The sequence below is a fragment of the Podarcis vaucheri genome, assembly GCF_965113315.1.
Source record: "Podarcis vaucheri genome assembly, chromosome: 3".
Classification (NCBI taxonomy): Eukaryota; Metazoa; Chordata; class Lepidosauria; order Squamata; family Lacertidae; genus Podarcis; species Podarcis vaucheri.
In genome coordinates, this window is record NC_138761.1 from 6,215,872 (window position 1) to 6,232,691 (window position 16,820).

The window sequence follows — 16,820 nt, forward strand, 5'->3', positions numbered from 1 at the left end:
GGACATGAAATTAATTTTGCAGATTCCAAATTGCTCTTTAACATGGAACATCACCACAAGAGAATAATCATGGAAGCCATCGAGATAGAGAAACACCCTCACAACATGAACAAGCATGACGACACGTCCCGCCTGCCAGACATCTGGAAATTAGCCCTCCCCACAAAAACCGACACCAGAACCAGAGGCACACAGAACGCCGTCACCAATCAACCACACCAGACCCAAACCCAGACCCTCTCCACAGACATATTACAGACTCCATCCAGTAGCCAAACTATAGTGGCACCTCCGGATGCTGCACCCCCCTGCAATCCCTACACAGATCTGGCTGGCACAAGGCACAAAACCATAGCTCGCCCCTATACACGAAGCCAAGCCAGAGCACAACTAAATGCAGCACAGCCATCTTCTCAGAAAAACTCTTCACAAGCTCAAGAGGTCAAGACATGAAAGCTTTAGCAACTAATCTACACTTAATGACCCACCCAGTGATATTCAGAATATCACTCATGAAATCACCCAAGATATCCCTCAAGTAATTAAGGAACAAAAGAAGAAAAGGCACACTAATCTAGGAACTTCCTCTCTGCCCAGAACGTTGGAGGCCATACACCACACCCCTCAACAGTATTTATAGGAACTCAAACACCAGACTCTGCTCTGTTCCAGTAACAAGAAGCCGAAAGCACCAGCCTGAAGATGACGAGTGAGACCTCGTCGAAACGTCGCACAGACACCCCGACTCTTACACGGGAAGACACCCGAAGACACCAAAACCTGCATATATATATATATATATATATATATATTTGCTTTCGTAGATTTTCACGGGTACAGGAATGTAGGTTTTGGTGTCTTCGGGTGTCTTCCCGTGTAAGAGTCGGGGTGTCTGGGCGACGTTTCGACGAGGTCTCACTCGTCATCTTCAGGCTGGTGCTTTCGGCTTCATGAAAGAAACAGGACACGAAATTAATTTTGCAGATTCCAAATTGCTCTTTAACATGGAACATCACCACAAGAGAATAATCATGGAAGCCATCGAGATAGAGAAACACCCTCACAACATGAACAAGCGTGACGACACGTCCCGCCTGCCTGACATCTGGAAATTAGCCCTCCCCACAAAAACCGACACCAGAACCAGAGGCACACAGAACGCCGTCACCAATCAACCACACCAGACCCAAACCCAGACCCTCTCCACAGACATACTACAGACTCCATCCAGTAGCCAAACTATAGTGGCACCTCCGGATGCTGCACCCCCCTGCAATCCCTACACAGATCTGGCTGGCACAAGGCACAAAATTACAGCTCGCCCCTATACACGAAGCCAAGCCAGAGCACAACTAAATGCAGCACAGCCATCTTCTCAGAAAAACTCTTCACAAGCTCAAGAGGTCAAGACACGAAAGCTTTAGCAACTAATCAACACTTAATGACCCACCCAGTGATATTCAGAATATCACTCATGAAATCACCCAAGATATCCCTCAAGTAATTAAGGAACAAAAGAAGAAAAGGCACACTAATCTAGGAACTTCCTCTCTGCCCAGAACGTTGGAGGCTATACACCACACCCCTCAACAGTATTTATAGGAACTCAAACACCAGACTCTGCTCTGTTCCAGTAACAAGAAGCCGAAAGCACCAGCCTGAAGATGACGAGTGAGACCTCGTCGAAACGTCGCACAGACACCCCGACTCTTACACGGGAAGACACCCGAAGACACCAAAACCTGCATTCCTGTACCCGTGAAAATCTACGAAAGCATATATATATATATATATACACACACACACACACACACACACACACACACCACACACACACACACACACACACATATATATATACACATATATACACACAAACACACATATATATCTATATCTATATCTATATCTATCTATATAGATAGATAGATATATAGGTATAGGTATAGGTATAGGTATAGATATAGATATAGATATATACACACAGAGACACACACACACACACACACACACACACACATAATATATTTTATATCTTACACCCACCCACACCAATATACACGCACATTCACTCACAGTCACATTCACACGCACAACGGCCAATTCAAAGCAAACCCTCGCCTTGCCTCGCCCGATTATGACGGAGCAGGATTTGATACCGGAACCGCCTCGCTGCGGGGCCGAGTTTCCAGCCGGCACCTTCCCTCCCGCGGCCTATTTCCGGTAAGGGCAAAAAGAGAGAGAGAAACGCACTGAAGAGAGGTGGGGAAGGAGAAAAGCGAAGGACCCGGAGGCAACTTCCGCGCTTCTCAGTTGCCTCCCCTCCTTGGTCGCCGGGGAGCGTCCCGTGGGGGCGAGGCGGCCCTGCCCCCTCCGCCACTCCGCCTCCGGGCAGCGCCGGCCCCGCCTCCCGGCTGTTTCGTGTGTATTTCATTATTATCGCTGTTATTATTAATATCACTATTCCTCTCCTCATTTCTCCTCTCCTCATTTCCTCTCCCCCTCCCCCTCCCCAAAATAACGGCCAACCGCCTCAACATCCGGGTACCGGCGGGGAGCTCTTCCTGTCTCCTGGAGCCTCTATAGGGGAGGCAGAGGAAGGAAGGAGGGTTGGTTGGGGGCAAAGGAAAAGGGGTCCCCCCCCCTAGACTGGGAGAAAGGCGGGCTGTGTATATATATATACCTCTATCTCTACAATATTGCATATATTGCGTGTGGCATCCAGACTATTATTATTATTATTATTATTTTAAAAAACAGCCTTTTGTTGCCAGTCCCCCCCAAATATTCCTCCACTATGGAGTCCAAGACCCCCCTCTGACAGCTGGGGGCCCAGCCCCCCAACCTCCTTCCCCTCTCCAAAAGGTGGGTATTGATTCTTTAATTCTTTCTCTCTCTCCATTCCCCCCCCCCACTTCCTCACCTCAACAAGTTCTTCTGAGAATAGGGGGGGGGTTCCCCTCCCCACAGCCCTGTGATTTATAGGGGGGGTAGGGTTGGTCGGTTATTGGTTTGTTTTCATTGCACTTTTGGCGTTCTCGTTTTGCGTGTCGCGGGCGAAGGGCGGCGTGCAGTTTGAATAAATAGCAATAGAGTCATAATTGCTCCCATTTCTGATTCCATGAGCTGGGCAGGAGTGGGTGGGGTGTTAACTCCCCATCTTGAAGTCGTGGTGGGTGGGTAGGTGGGAGGTGATTACCCTTTTCTGTTGTTAGGAGCGGGGAGTTCAGCCGCCTCCCCCTCCCCTGGGTGTGTGGGGTATATGTGTGGAGGGGGGAACCATTCTCAGGTAATTAGACCCCCCCCCCACTGAATTGGGATCTCTTTTCTACACAAGGTCTTCCCTGGCTTCTGTGTTAGGGGAGCGTGGGTTATTCTGCACCTGTTATCCATGCCTAGGAGCTGGAAATGGATCCACTTCTGGTGGTTTGTGGATGGGAGGGTCCGAGTGGGTGGGTTTGAGGTGTTCTGACCATACCAGGTGCTGTGATTTTAGTCAGGGGTGGGAGGGCAAGACCTTTGAATTCTCTCCAAAAGTCCTTAAGGCCCTTAATAACGTGTTAAGACTTCTGCTTTACATCCTTTTGCACATTTGCACCTGGAGAGAGCTGTGATTGTGACATCCCCAGATACCTGCCTTTCATTAGCACCTTGGTTTGTGACATCTTCCCCACCCACTCCCCAGAGAGCTTTCCTCTTTCCTAAAACTTCTCCCATACCTTGTAAGTTATCCTGCCCCTTCCTCAAAACACCCTTAATATTTGCTATTCTTTTCTAAGCTAGAAATGGTTCATGATTTCTCATGTCTTCCCCCAACCAGTAAGAAATTGGATCCTGCCGCGATGACCTCTGCTGGGCCGCTAACTCTCAGCTAGTGCCGTGATCTTGAAGCTTGTGGCCTCCTGTGGAAGCTACCAAGAATTTTGGGTTATATCGTGCTGGAAGATTCGAGTTGGCACCGGTTTGCTTACAGGAACGTTGTGCTGGAGCTGAGGGAAACATGGAGTTTGCTGAGCTCATCAAGACGCCACGGGCCGACAATGTGGTCCTTCACCGCCCCTTCTACCCGGCAGTGGAGGGGACGCTGTGCTTGACAGGCCATCACCTCATCTTCTCCTCGCGGCGGCAAGACAATGTTGAGGAACTGTGGCTTCTGCATTCCAACATTGATTCCATTGAAAAACGGTGAGGGAGCTTTTATCTTTGCGTTGCAGGCAGTTAACGGAGGAGGAAAATGAGCTGCGTACTGCAGAAGAAACATGTAATTTTCATTCAACATTTGAATTTGTAAGAAAAAAGCATTTGGAGACAGCATGGTGGGCAAGGAAAGCACATATACACTCAGGTCATTATTGTATGCTTCCCAAAGGCATCTGGTTGGCCACTGCGAGAACAGGATGCTGGACTTAATGGGCCATTGGCCTGATCCAGCAGCAAGTTCTTCTTATGTCCTTATGAGTTTGTCCCACAAAGCCCTACATAAACTGCCCCCAGGTGACCCCATTCCATACTGCCTGACTTTTGAGAGAAGTGAGGTTACAGGGAACCAGACAGAGAGCCTTCTCGGTAGTGGCTCCCGCCCTGTGGAACGCCCTCCCTTCAGATGTGAAGGAAATAAGCAGCTATCTTATCTTTAAAAGACATCTGAAGGCAGCCCTGTTTAGGGAATTTCTTAATATTTAATGCTCTATTGTTTTTAACATTCAATTGGGAGCTGCCCAGAGTGGCTGGGGAAACTCAGCCAGATGGGCAGGGTATAAATAAATTATTATTATTAATATTGTTGTTATTATTATTATTATATTTGGGAGATGCTGTCCTCCTGTCCTGCCATCATCTGTAGCTTGTTTGGCTGGAACTCAAGACAAAAAAGGGCCTTCTCAGCGGTTCCTCTCAAGTTCTGGATCTTCTTAAGAACGTAAGAGCCCCACTGGATCAGGCTAAAGGCCCCCTGTTCTCACAGCAGCCAACCTGCAGCTTGCCAACTCCTCATAGAATCAGTTTTTTAGGGTTCCTGCAGGCATTCCTCCTTTTTGCAGGAATTCTAGGGCTAGACTGTCCTAGGCAGAAGGCTGTCCAGCCACTGCTTAGGGACCTCTAGTGAAGGTGAGCCCATCATCTCACTAGCCAATTTCTGCTCTATAATTACCTTCTGCTGGTTCGATTATTCAGACAGGTCTCCAGTCTCATAAGCTGTTTTTTATGGCCACTGTAAAGTTTTATTAGTGTGTTCCAGCCTGCCTTGTCCCCCCCCCTATTATGTATATTTTCTTTTTCTGTTGCCTTCAACACTGTTTGCTGGGATAATCATTTTTTACAGAACACTGAAGAAATGTATCTATGTACTCAACACCATTCCAAACAACCCAGTTTAATTATTCTCCATTTTACTGAGAGAGGAGGGGTTGCCGGGGCTGACCACCTAAGTATTACTGAGCTGACATTTAGACATAAGGAATGTACAGATCTTATTGGACAGCGACAGTGGCTACATGCCAGTGTCGTGCTATCCCATGGAAATGAACGTGGGTGTAAACATGCCTGGTTTTGTGCGGGGTCTTAACCAAGGATGGAATCATAGAATTATAGGGGATCATCTCATCTTTGTTGTTGTTGTTTAGTCATTTAGTCATGTCCGACTCTTTGTGACCCCATGGACCAGAGCACGCCAGGCACTCCTGTCTTCCACTGCCTCCCCCAGTTTGGTCACACTCATGCTGGTAGTTTCGAGAACACTGTCCCACCATCTCGTCCTCTGTCGTCCCCTTCTCCTTATGCCCGCCATCTTTCCCAACATCAGGGTCTTTTCCAGGGAGTCTTCTCTTCTTCTGAGGTGGCCAGAGTATTGGAGCCTCAGCTTCAGGATCTGTCCTTCCAGTGAACACTCAGGGCTGATTTTCTTGAGAATGGAGAGGTTTGATCTTCTTGTAGTCCATGGGACTCTCAAGAGTCTCCTCCAGCACCATAATTCAAAAGCATCAATTATTCGGCGATGAGCTTTCTTTATGGTCCAGCTCTCACTTCCATACATCACTACTGGGAAAACTCATCTTATCTAACCCCTAGCAATACAGGAATATGTCCTGTATGGGGATCGAACCTGTGACCTTGGCATTATCAGAACCATGCTCTAACCAACTGAGCTATCCTGGCGTAAGGAACATAGAAAGCTGTCTAGTACAGAGTCGGACCACTGGTCCAACGTATTATGTACGTTGACGGGCAGTGGCTCTCCTGGATTTTGAAAGGGCAGCCTTTCAGCCCTATCAAGATGCCAGGGATTGAGGCTGGCACATTCTGTGTGCAGAACAGATGCACTACCACTGAGCTGCAGCCCTTCTGCAAGAATGATTGATGGCATGACTTGGCATGCTTGTAATATTTCCCTTAACTGAGTGGGCGGATGCCCTGCCCTGCCAACGCATATGCCTCAGAACTGGATTTTTTTTTCCAGTTGTGGTCAGGAAGAACTTTTGCCCTAGTCAGATTAGCTAAGGATCGGTTTTATCCTTTTGACTTTTCCTGCTGGTTAGGAGTGGGGAAGCTGCCACCCTTCAGATGTTGTTGGACTCCCAACTCCCATCTGCCCCAGCCAGCACGGCCGATGGGAATTGTAGCCCTGCATTGTTGTCTGGAAGGCCACAGGTGCCCCACCTCTGCTACAGTTCACGATTCTGAGAAAGACTCAACCTCTGCCTTTAAACAAGGGAAAGGTCTGCTCATACTAAACTGAATTTTGCTTTATGGCTGTCAGTTTTTATATTTGCACCCTGGAGGGCAGGCCTCTGGGGATTAATCATCATATCTAAACTGCTGGGTCAGACTACAAGGCACATCTAGTTCAGCAACTTGCTTCCTGGAGCAGCTGGCCAATTGCCCACAGGGAGCCCACAAGTAGGGCTTGAAGGCAGTGGGCCTGTCTATTTGCATTGCCCCACTCCTGTTATTTCGTGGTATACTGCCCGTGAGCATGGAGGCTCTACTTAGCTCCCTTAACTTGTAGGCACAAGGAGACCTAATTGACCTCCATGAATGTGCTTGATCTTTCTTTCAAACACCGTTTCCGTAAGGCTCGTGGGCACATTGGGATTTTTAAGTGAGCGCCTTTGGATTTTTAAGTGGGTGCCTTAGGCACCATACTTCTTGTAGCTTAATTCTTCCCCTGCCTCAGATTAATTCCCACCCCCAAAGGAGAGACAGACAGAACGTGCGTGTGGACACACTTCACTTTCCAAGGGATCTGGCTAAAAGTCGGATCAAGTAGAATTAATCTGAGCCTTGAGAAGCGCCTAAGAGGAAGTGGGGAAGAGCGTCAATCTTCCAACTTCCTAGTTCAACTGTAGGGACTTTCCAGAGGAGGCAAGGGTGACCACCCCTCACCATCTCATGGCCAAGAGGGGCGGCAAGTGGCAGTGCCGGGGGGAGGTCAGAGGCTTTGTGGGCATCAGGAGAAGCCTGCAAGAGGTATCATTGCACCCACGGCCACCACATTAGCAACCCCTGCCGTAAGGTAATTTTGCAGAAGAACTACCTTCCTTTTGTTTGTCCTGAGCCCACTGCTACTCAGAATGAGGCTGTAAGCTAGATGCAGGTGGGTGGGACCATACTTTGGGAAAGGCATTGAAGTTTATACGGTTTGGGTCCCTCCTCCGCCTTTGTCTCCATGACTTCTCCCCTGCCGTTTTCAAAATCCCGAGCGAGTAAGAGGCAATTTGCTCGCAAGGGTTCGGCGTTGCTTTTCTCCCGGTAGCCTGGTAGAGAAAGACGAGCTGCAATCTGCGGAGCCTTCATTTTTGTTCTCGCATCCTACTCTCTGGCACGCGTTCCTTTCTTCCAAACTAAAGAGCAGCAAGCAGTTTGGAACAGGGTTGAAATGGGACAATTAACCTGCTTGCCCTCCTGCCAGGCTCTTTTGCAATTTCCTTGAATGCGAGTAAATGGGGAACTGGCGCAGCGGAGTCTCTCCTTGTAAGGGCAGCAGTGGCTGGTTGATCTATTTAAAAATATTACCAGGGCCGTTTGGCAGTTCACAGGATTACTTGGAAGGGCGTTAACATCCCATAGTGGCTGGCTTGTCACTTCTGTGGAGTTGTGTGGCCTGGCTGAAGGCAGAGAGGGGAAGTAGCTCAGGGAGTAGTGCATCTGCTCTGCATTCATAATAATAATAATTATTATTATTATTATTATTTACACCCCGCCCATCTGGCTGGGCTTCCCCAGCCACTCTGGGCGGCATCCAAAAAAATATTAAAATACCATAATACATCAAACATTAAAAGCTTCCCTAAACAGGGCTGCCTTCAGATGTCTTCTAAAAGTCTGGTAGTTGTTGTTCTCTTTGACATCTGGAGGGAGGGCGTTCCACAGGGAAGGCGCCACTACCGAGAAGGCCCTCTGCCTGGTTCCCTGTAACCTCACTTCTCGCAGTGAGGGAACCGCCAGAAGGCCCTCGGTGCTGGACCTCAGTGTCCGGGTAGAACGATGGGGGTGGAAACGCTCCTTCAGATATACTGGACCGAGGCCGTTTAGGGCTTTGAAGGTCAGCACCAACACTTTGAATTGTGCTCGGAAACGTACTGGGAGCCAATGTAGGTCTTTCAGGACCGGTGTTATGTGGTCTCTGCGGCCACTCCCAGTCACCAGTGTAGCTGCCACATTCTGGATTAGTTGTAGTTTCCAGGTCACCTTCAAAGGTAGCCCCACCTAGAGTGCATTGCAGTAGTTCAAGCGGGAGATAACCAGAGCATGCACCACTCTGGCGAGGCAGTCCGCAAGCAGATAGAGTCTCAGCCTGCGTACCAGATGGAGCTGGTAAACAGCTGCCCTGGACACAGATTTGACCTGTGCCTCCATGGACAGCTGTGAGTCCAAAATGACTCCCAGGCTGCGCACCTGGTCCTTCAGGGGGCACAGTTACCCCATTCAGAAGGTTTAATCAAGGCTTAGGCAAATTTGGCCCTCCAGATGTTTTGGGACTATAACCCCCATCATCCCTGACCACTGGTCCTGTTAGCTAGGGGTGATGGGAGTTGTAGTCCCAAAACATCTGGAGGGCTGAGTTTGCTTATGCTGGTTTAATCTCCGGCATCTCCACTTTGGGCTGGGAAATGATCTCCATCTGAGACCCTGGAGAGCTGCTGCTGGTCAGAGTAGACCACACTGACCAATGGCTTGACTCTGTATAAGGCAGCTTCCTGTGTCCCTTATACAGAGGCTGCATCCACATTGTACATTTAAAATGCCGCAATTCCACTTTATAAACAGTCACAGCTTCCCCCAAAGAACTCTGGGAGCTGTAGTTTGTTCAGGTTGCCAAGAGTTGTTCAGGGACCCCTTTATCCCCATCACAGAGTTACATTCCCAGCGTTCCCTGGGAAGAGGGATTCCCACTGTGGCAATTGTAGTCCTGGGAGGGGAGCAGTGTGTTTTGAGGATGTGGCCTGGGTTTGAACTGTACGTATTTCCCTAGAAAAGGTTTTAAAAAGAACATTATTTATGTACCACTCGTTGCGTTTCCTTCTCACACCTCCCCAAAGACAGCAGTTTTCAGTAAATCAAAATGCATGCTGTAAAAGTCATAAGGTAACTGGAATACACCTCCCATGGGCCCCTGTGGAAGAGCATTCCTGCTGAGATACGACAGGCGCTTGCTGTCTGAACCTTCTGGAAACCACAGAAGACGTATTTGTTCCAATAGGCATTCCCAGCTGGATAACCAGGTCCCTGCCATGGGTGTCTCTTTTGTATTTTGTATTTTTATTAATTAGATCACAAGACTCTTAATCTCAGGGTTGTAGGTTTGAGACAAAAAGATTCCTGCCTTACAAGGGGTTGGATTAGATGACCCTCGTGGTCCCTTCCAATTCCGCTCCCCTCCCCCCAAACTGTTCAGCGGCTACAGATGTCACTTTGTGTACCTGTCTTAGTTGCCTCTGGGTAAATAACTGGAATGAGGTGGAAGACAAACACCCTTCCTGTTACTCAAGCTTGGCTAGAACATCAGTAAATCGTTGCTGGGTTTTGTAGTATTAACACGTGTTCTGCAGGAAATAAGCAAAAAACTGCCAGTGTAAACACAACACTCCCCTTGTTATCAGGTTTCCTCCCTGATAAGATGTCTGAAGCAACAGAGAGAGGCTCAGCTGTTTGCAGGAAGGGAGAACGCTGCCTTTTACTGAATTGAAGCTTTGGCCCATTTAGCTCAATATTGTCCACACTGGCTGGTAGCAGCTCTCCAGGGTTTCAGGAAGGCCTTACGTGGAGATACCCAGGACCTTCTTCATATTAGGCAGATGACACTGAGCAGCATCCTCCTGAGTGGGGAAACTGTTTCCTATTGAGGAAGCATGTGTGCTACATGCAGGATAGGGTCAAAAGTTTTAAGAATCCTTGCATTAGACCAAAGGATTGCTTAGACCTGACAGTGCATAATGTAACCCGCAAATCCCTGGCTGACCTCATCCACTCCTGCTAATTTGGTGCGTCTGCGCCAATGACTTAGCAGTCCCTCGCCATGGAAACCCTGATCTTTTATGTCTGGCCCTGCATGTCTGACTCTCCCTAATCCTTGCTGGTTGCTTGATTGAGCTTAACCTGATCACAACTGTGATCCGCTTTCCTCTTTTTAAGCCTACTTCACTTTCTCTGCTTCTAATGCTTCACACTGACGGGATCGGAGTCCTCCTCATTCCAGTTTTCTATATAAGCAAGGGCTCTTCTGTGCATGTCCTGCAGAGTCCTGTGTCACTGCAGTCTCTCTCCTTTCTGCACCACCGTCAAATTATAATACCAAGCTCCTAGCCCTCATGGTTTGGGAGGGAAATCTATGTCTTAGGTAAGTGAAGGAACCAAAGAGACACGTAGGCAGGCTCTGCAGAGGCGAAGGATGGAGCTTCATATTTATTTATTTGCATACCACTTAATTGTAAAAACCTCTAAGCAGGTTACAGAATGTTTAATGTTTTGGGCAGTGGTGGTTGGAATACTTGCAGGAGCGAACCAGCAGGTGTGGGGAAAGCTAAGCAACCCCCTTCCCACTTGACAATTCTCCTTTACGAATCACATCCCACCCCTTGCTAAGATCACTTGCAGTTCTGTTCTTACCATTTTTCAAACCAGCTACTTCTGCGCATTAAATGAAGGGCGTGTTAGCAGCTACATTGTGATGGGTTATAATCTCTTGTTGGTTGCGCTGCTTGCTGTTGAATGCAGCGGGTTCGCTGTAAGCGGCTGCCTTTGCAGGCTTGCAGAGCATCCTTGCATCCTCCTCTTAAACGCACCTGCCTTTTGTGTTGCTGCAGTTTTGTTGGCACCATCGGCACCATCATCATCAAATGCAAAGACCTGCGGATTATCCAGCTTGACATCCCCGGCATGGAGGAGTCTTTGAACATAGCTGGCTCCATTGAGGTAAGCTGATCCGCAGAAGTTGAGAGAACATGGCAAAAACCTGACCCGGTTTTTCAGGAGTCAGAGGCTAAGGTGGTGCTCAGTTCCATAAGAACAGTGGGAATCAAGAAATAAAAGTGCAAGGATGTTTGTGTAAAAATAGCATATATCTGAAGAGTTGGGAGATGTTCTGTTTGCTTATCAAAACGCGGGGATCATCTCATTCCATATTCACAGATATAGTCCCCCATCTCGAAGGGTAGCTCTGATGGGCCGAAACCTCACTCTCACCTGCAGCCTTAGTCATTGGCTGAGCTGCTGTGATGTCATGGAATGTTTGCGAACATTCCTCTAAGGCAGCAGTTCTCAACCTGTAGGTCCCCCGATGTTGTTGGACTACAACTCCCATCATCCCTGAGCTCTGGCCTTGCTAGCTAGGGGTGATGGGAGTTGTAGTTCATCAACATCTGGGGACCCACAGGTTGAGAAAGACTGCTCTAAGGGGAAAGCTGTCATCACTGGAATGTTGATAAACGGCGAACCATCAGAAAGGCAAGAGGAAAAGTCAGTCTGGCTGGGCAAAGAAACTCAAGGAGGAGGAGGAGGGCTTCATAAGTGTTCAGGACATAACACACCTCCCGTAATCCCCATTATTCAGACTGGGCTGCTCTAAGGTGCAGCTTCATTCTCTGTGCACCTCCTACTCGTGATGGCTGCACCACTCCCAGCTCTACATTTCTCTGTGACATTCTGAATGCAGGATATTGTAAGGTGATGTGGTGTCCATAACTAGGATATGGTAGGCACTTCTAGTAACCAAGCAAAAGAAAAGTGGCAAAGGGCAGACCTGTTCTTTCCTGTACCCTGTGCACCATGTACTGGGATAGCCTGCATGTAGCCAGTTCATCAGGCCTCCCATCCCCGCAGCCATTCCAGCAGATTGCCTTAGGGGGAGAGATGGGAAGCCGAGCTTACCCCTTTGCCAAAAGCCCAGCTTCGCTGTGCAGCTCCTTCCCCTAGTCATTATAAGAACAACTGTTTAGAAATAATGCCCGAGTTTTTATTCTGGTTTTCCTCTTCCCTCCTTGGCCCTTTCCCCTTGTGTGCCATGCTTTTTCTCTGCTTGTAAGCCGACGTGGATTAAACCACAGAGCCTAGGACTTGCCATCAGAAGGTCAGCAGTTCAGATCCCCGCGACGGGGTGAGCTCCCGTTGCTTGGTCCCAGCTCTTGCCAACCTAGCAGTTCAAAAGCACATCAAAGTGCAAGTAGATAAATAGGTACCGCTCCAGCGGGAAGGTAAACGGCGTTTCCGTGCGCTGCTCTGGTTCGCCAGAAGCGGCTTAGTCATGCTGGCCACCTGACCCGGAAGCTGTATGCCGGCTCTCTCGGCCAATAAAGCGAGATGAGCGCCACAACCCCAGAGTCAGCCACGACTGGACCTAACAGTCAGGGGTCCCTTTGCCTTTAAGCAGACACCCACCAGTCTTGTTTTATGTGATTGTATGTGTCTGGGAGCCTTTTTGGCCAAAGAGCGTCGTACAGATGCTTTAAATAAATAATAAACAGCTGCTGTGGAAGCAAAATGCTTCTAAGGGGCCGAGACCCACTGAACCTTCAGGATCGTTCAATAAAATTATGTCTCTGCATATCTGTGTTTTCTGTCCCGCAGGCACTGTCCACCTTGGATTCCATCACCCTGATGTATCCTTTCTTTTACCGGCCCATGTTTGAAGTCATCGAGGATGGCTGGCACTCCTTCTTGCCGGAACGGGAATTTGAGCTTCTCAGTTCAGTTGTAAGTCCCTGTTCTTGGAGCAATGCCTCTCCTGCTGCGCTTAGGGAGAGGGAACTTGCATAAAATGGGAACTTGTAGTGGGAATGGGGAGGGGATGTGGTTCTCCACGGAATGAGCAGTACAATTTGGAGGGGAAATCACTTCCAAACAACCCTGGGGAAGACCATTCAGCTCATGAGGTGCAGAGTGAAAACCCCACCCCGTCTCCCCTTCTGGTACAGTGTTTTTTGTTGCAGCCTTGTAAGACTTCTCGCGCCCTCAGGCTGGAAAAGCTTCCCCAGCCCTGGATTAAATAAATACAGCTTGTGTTTGGCATTGACCTCTGCACTTGCGGGATTGCAGAATCTGCCAGTCTCCTCCCTGCCCGTGTGTGTCTGATTTTACACACCAGCTTTGTTTAAAGCTCTGTAAAGTGGCTGCCTTGTAGGGTGCTAAATTATGTAGCAGCGCTGAGAGGCGGGGAAGGCCAATCGACAAGATGTCTCTTGAAGAGGCAGCTAAGTGGGTGGGTATGTGCACGATTAGGAGGAAAAATGAGTCAGGAAAACCGTGTTGCAAAGAGGCTGCTCTTAGCCGGCTGAGCATCCTTGGGGACTTTTGTCTGCTCCTGAAATCTGATGGCTTAAAGCCACAGTAGTTTACTATTATTTCTGATCCCCAACCTCTGGAAATCCCATTACATTACCTTCACCCTTAGTTAACCATGACTTTTCTTTTTCTTTTCTTTTTTAATATGATATTTATTGAAAATTCTTGAAATTACAAAGAAAAAACAAAGCAGAAAAAGAAAATAGAAAAAACTAAGAAAAAGCAAACCACCTCAAACAATACAAATTCAAAAAACAAAAATACACCACAAACAAACAAAAATAAATCCATCATTCTCAAATCCTCAACTCTCATTACCTTCTTTCTTTGACCTCCTCCCTTTTTTTGTATCCTGGTTAATAATTATGCAGCAAATCCTTTCCATATTTCATAGTATTCTGTCATTACGTTACCTTAATCTATTTTCATCTTATCTTATAGAGAACCTTAAAAACTTAAAACTTAAATCTTATTTTTACCGACTTCTCACAACTATAATATTCTTACCTAATTCTTTAAACATTTTTACTAGAGCCAAATAATTTTGTTCCAACATTTTTCTAACATTCATCAATTTTATAAAACAATCCTGATAATAAAAAGAGAAATAAAAACAATCCAGTCTTCATCCAGCATCCCTTCCTCCTGGTCCCGGGTTTTGTCAGTCCTTTTTATCCCATCGATCTAGCGCATTAACCTGGCAACCTTATATCCGAGGCCCTTAAATCTCTTCCATGTCCCTTCCACAGCTCTTCTTCATATTCTCCTTTCACTCGTGGGAACTCCAGCTTGGTGATGTTTTTGACCCTTTTCAACAAATCAGCCCCTTTTCCATAGTCCAGACTCAATTCCATGTGGTATTTAAGAAGATGTTTCAGAATCCCTCCGAAATTGAGAGCCCCCACAGCTCCAAACATCTCACAGCCCATTGCCAGACTCGGAAAGTCCAAACATCCTTGCATCGGGGGGTCTATCCAACCCCCCATTTCCAGACCAATCCAAACTTTATCTTTCCAAATCTGGCTTTTTCCAAGTTCATTTGTCAAATCCAAAAGCTCTTGTTCCTGCAAGGCCGCAGCTCCCTCCATCTCTGGCACCCAAGATTCAGCAACATCCTCTTCTCTCATCTGCTCTGTCAGGACACACTCCTGATCTAATTCCTGGGTGGGCTCTCCGGCAACGGCTGTGCGGCTTCGCTCCACGGAAATAGCAGTTGACTCACAGCACCACGCCATTTCCCCCTCTTCACTTCGGAGCCCATTAGTGGGTTCCTTTGCGGGTTGGGGGGCGCTAAGGGTGCCCGCCGAGTCCCATGGTCACAGGCTTCATCCGCCTGTGATTTTTAGCTGGGTCCCCGCTTCGCCGTAGCGGAAAAGACCCGTTTCACGCAGAGCTAGTCCCTCCAGTTCAGTCCGCCATTGCCGATGGCGCCACCCCGGAAGTTGAGTTAACCATGGTTTTTCTCCCCTCCAGACAAACGAATGGCGGTTGAGCTACATCAACAAAGATTTCTCCGTCTGCCCCTCTTACCCGCCCATCGTCACTGTCCCCAAATCGATTGACGACGAATCCCTCTGGAAAGTTTCCACCTTCCGCCACGGTGGGCGCTTCCCGGTCCTCAGCTATTACCATAAGAAAAATGGGATGGTGAGTTGGTCGAGGTGGTTGAGTTTCAACTGCAAACATATACTTGTTTCCTGGATGTGCACATTCTCAGATCTTGACCTTGAGGGCAAATATTAAATCCTCCTTCCCCATCCCTTTGAAAACGAGTGCGTAGGTTGCGCTACATTTTTGGCATTTTGACCTAAAATTGCGCCCTGAGTGTGCATGCCAACTTTCATCCCGCTACCTTTGTGTTCAGGGGAGATGGGGCGCACGTTTGCAAAATAACTTCTGCCAAGCAGTTGGGTTGGCAAGGTAAATGGAAATCCTTGCTTTCCCATGCCAAGGATTCCTGACACCCATTTTGGCTTTGGGCCAAGCGGACGTTCTTCTTCAAGTGAGGTGTCAGATCTGTGGGCCAGTGGAAGACTCAGCTGAGGCGTGGCCTGCTCACTAGAAACCATTTGCCCTTCCTAGGTGATGATGCGCAGCAGCCAGCCGCTCACCGGTACCAATGGGAGGCGCTGCAAGGAGGACGAGAAGCTGATCAACGCCACGCTGAGAGCCGGCAAGCGGGGCTACATCATTGACACACGCTCTCTGAGCGTCGCTCAGCAAGCCCGGGCCAAAGGGGGAGGCTTTGAGCAGGAAGCCCACTATCCCCAGTGGCGAAGGATCCACAAGTCCATTGAGAGGTGGGTTGATGAGTGAGGCGTGGTATGAAGGACCTTGTGAGGTTGTTGCTAAGCTCTAAGACAGGGGTGGGGAGCCTGTGGCCTCCCAGATGGTAAACATAAGAATCAGGTCAATGGTTTATCTAGTTCAAGCATCCTCCCCTCACAGATATCTGTATCTACTCAGATATCTCTTATGGGAACTTGCCTTCTTGGAAGGCCTGTTGGAACAAAAATGTCTCTAGTCATTTCCAGAAAATGCAGACAGTGGGTGTGTGCTGTATCTCAACAGGAATGCTATTCCACACAGAAAGTCCTGCTCTGAGTTACCACAGATATGGCTTCTGATTTCTTTGGAACTTGCAGGAGAAATTCTCCTACAGACCTGGAGCCCATTGCAGAATCACTGCAGGTTAAAGCTAAAGGTAAAGGATGCCTGGATGGTTAAGTCCAGTCAAAGGTGACTATGGGGTTGCGGCGCTCATCTCGCTTTCAGGCTGAGGGAGCCGGCGTTTGACCACAGATAGCTTTCCGGGTCATGTGGCCAGCAGGACTGTACCGCTTCTGGCGCAATGGAACACCATGACAAAAACCAGAGCGCACGGAAATGCCATTTACCTTCCCGCTATTTACCTATTTATCTACTTGCACTGGTGTGCTTTTAAATTGCTAGGTTGGCAGGAGCTGGGACAGAGCTCACCCCGTTGTGGGGATTCGAACCGCCCACCTTCTGATCGGCAAGCCCAAGAGGCTCAGTGGTTTAGACAC

General features: G+C 48.3%; 2 protein-coding genes across 4 annotated transcripts in view; both read left to right on the top strand.

Annotated features, from left to right (window-relative positions):
* The window catches only part of LOC309529522 (L-threonine 3-dehydrogenase, mitochondrial-like), a 444,872-nt gene that overhangs the window by 371,170 nt on the left and 56,882 nt on the right, over positions 1-16,820 (top strand). The window lies entirely within an intron of this gene.
* MTMR9 (myotubularin related protein 9) overlaps positions 2,154-16,820 on the top strand; it is a 28,308-nt gene continuing 13,641 nt past the window's right edge. The window contains exons 1-6 of one of the 3 annotated variants that reach the window (XM_082217646.1): positions 2,154-2,223; positions 3,821-4,185; positions 11,301-11,409; positions 13,060-13,185; positions 15,247-15,420; positions 15,856-16,073. In XM_082217646.1, coding sequence (XP_082073772.1) covers positions 4,001-4,185; positions 11,301-11,409; positions 13,060-13,185; positions 15,247-15,420; positions 15,856-16,073 — 812 coding nt within the window. In that variant the 5' untranslated portion in view covers positions 2,154-2,223; positions 3,821-4,000. Of the gene's footprint in view, positions 2,224-2,320; positions 2,422-2,461; positions 2,866-3,820; positions 4,186-11,300; positions 11,410-13,059; positions 13,186-15,246; positions 15,421-15,855; positions 16,074-16,820 lie in introns of those variants that run through there. The other 2 variants (XM_082217645.1, XM_082217644.1) reach the window with 2 other exon arrangements.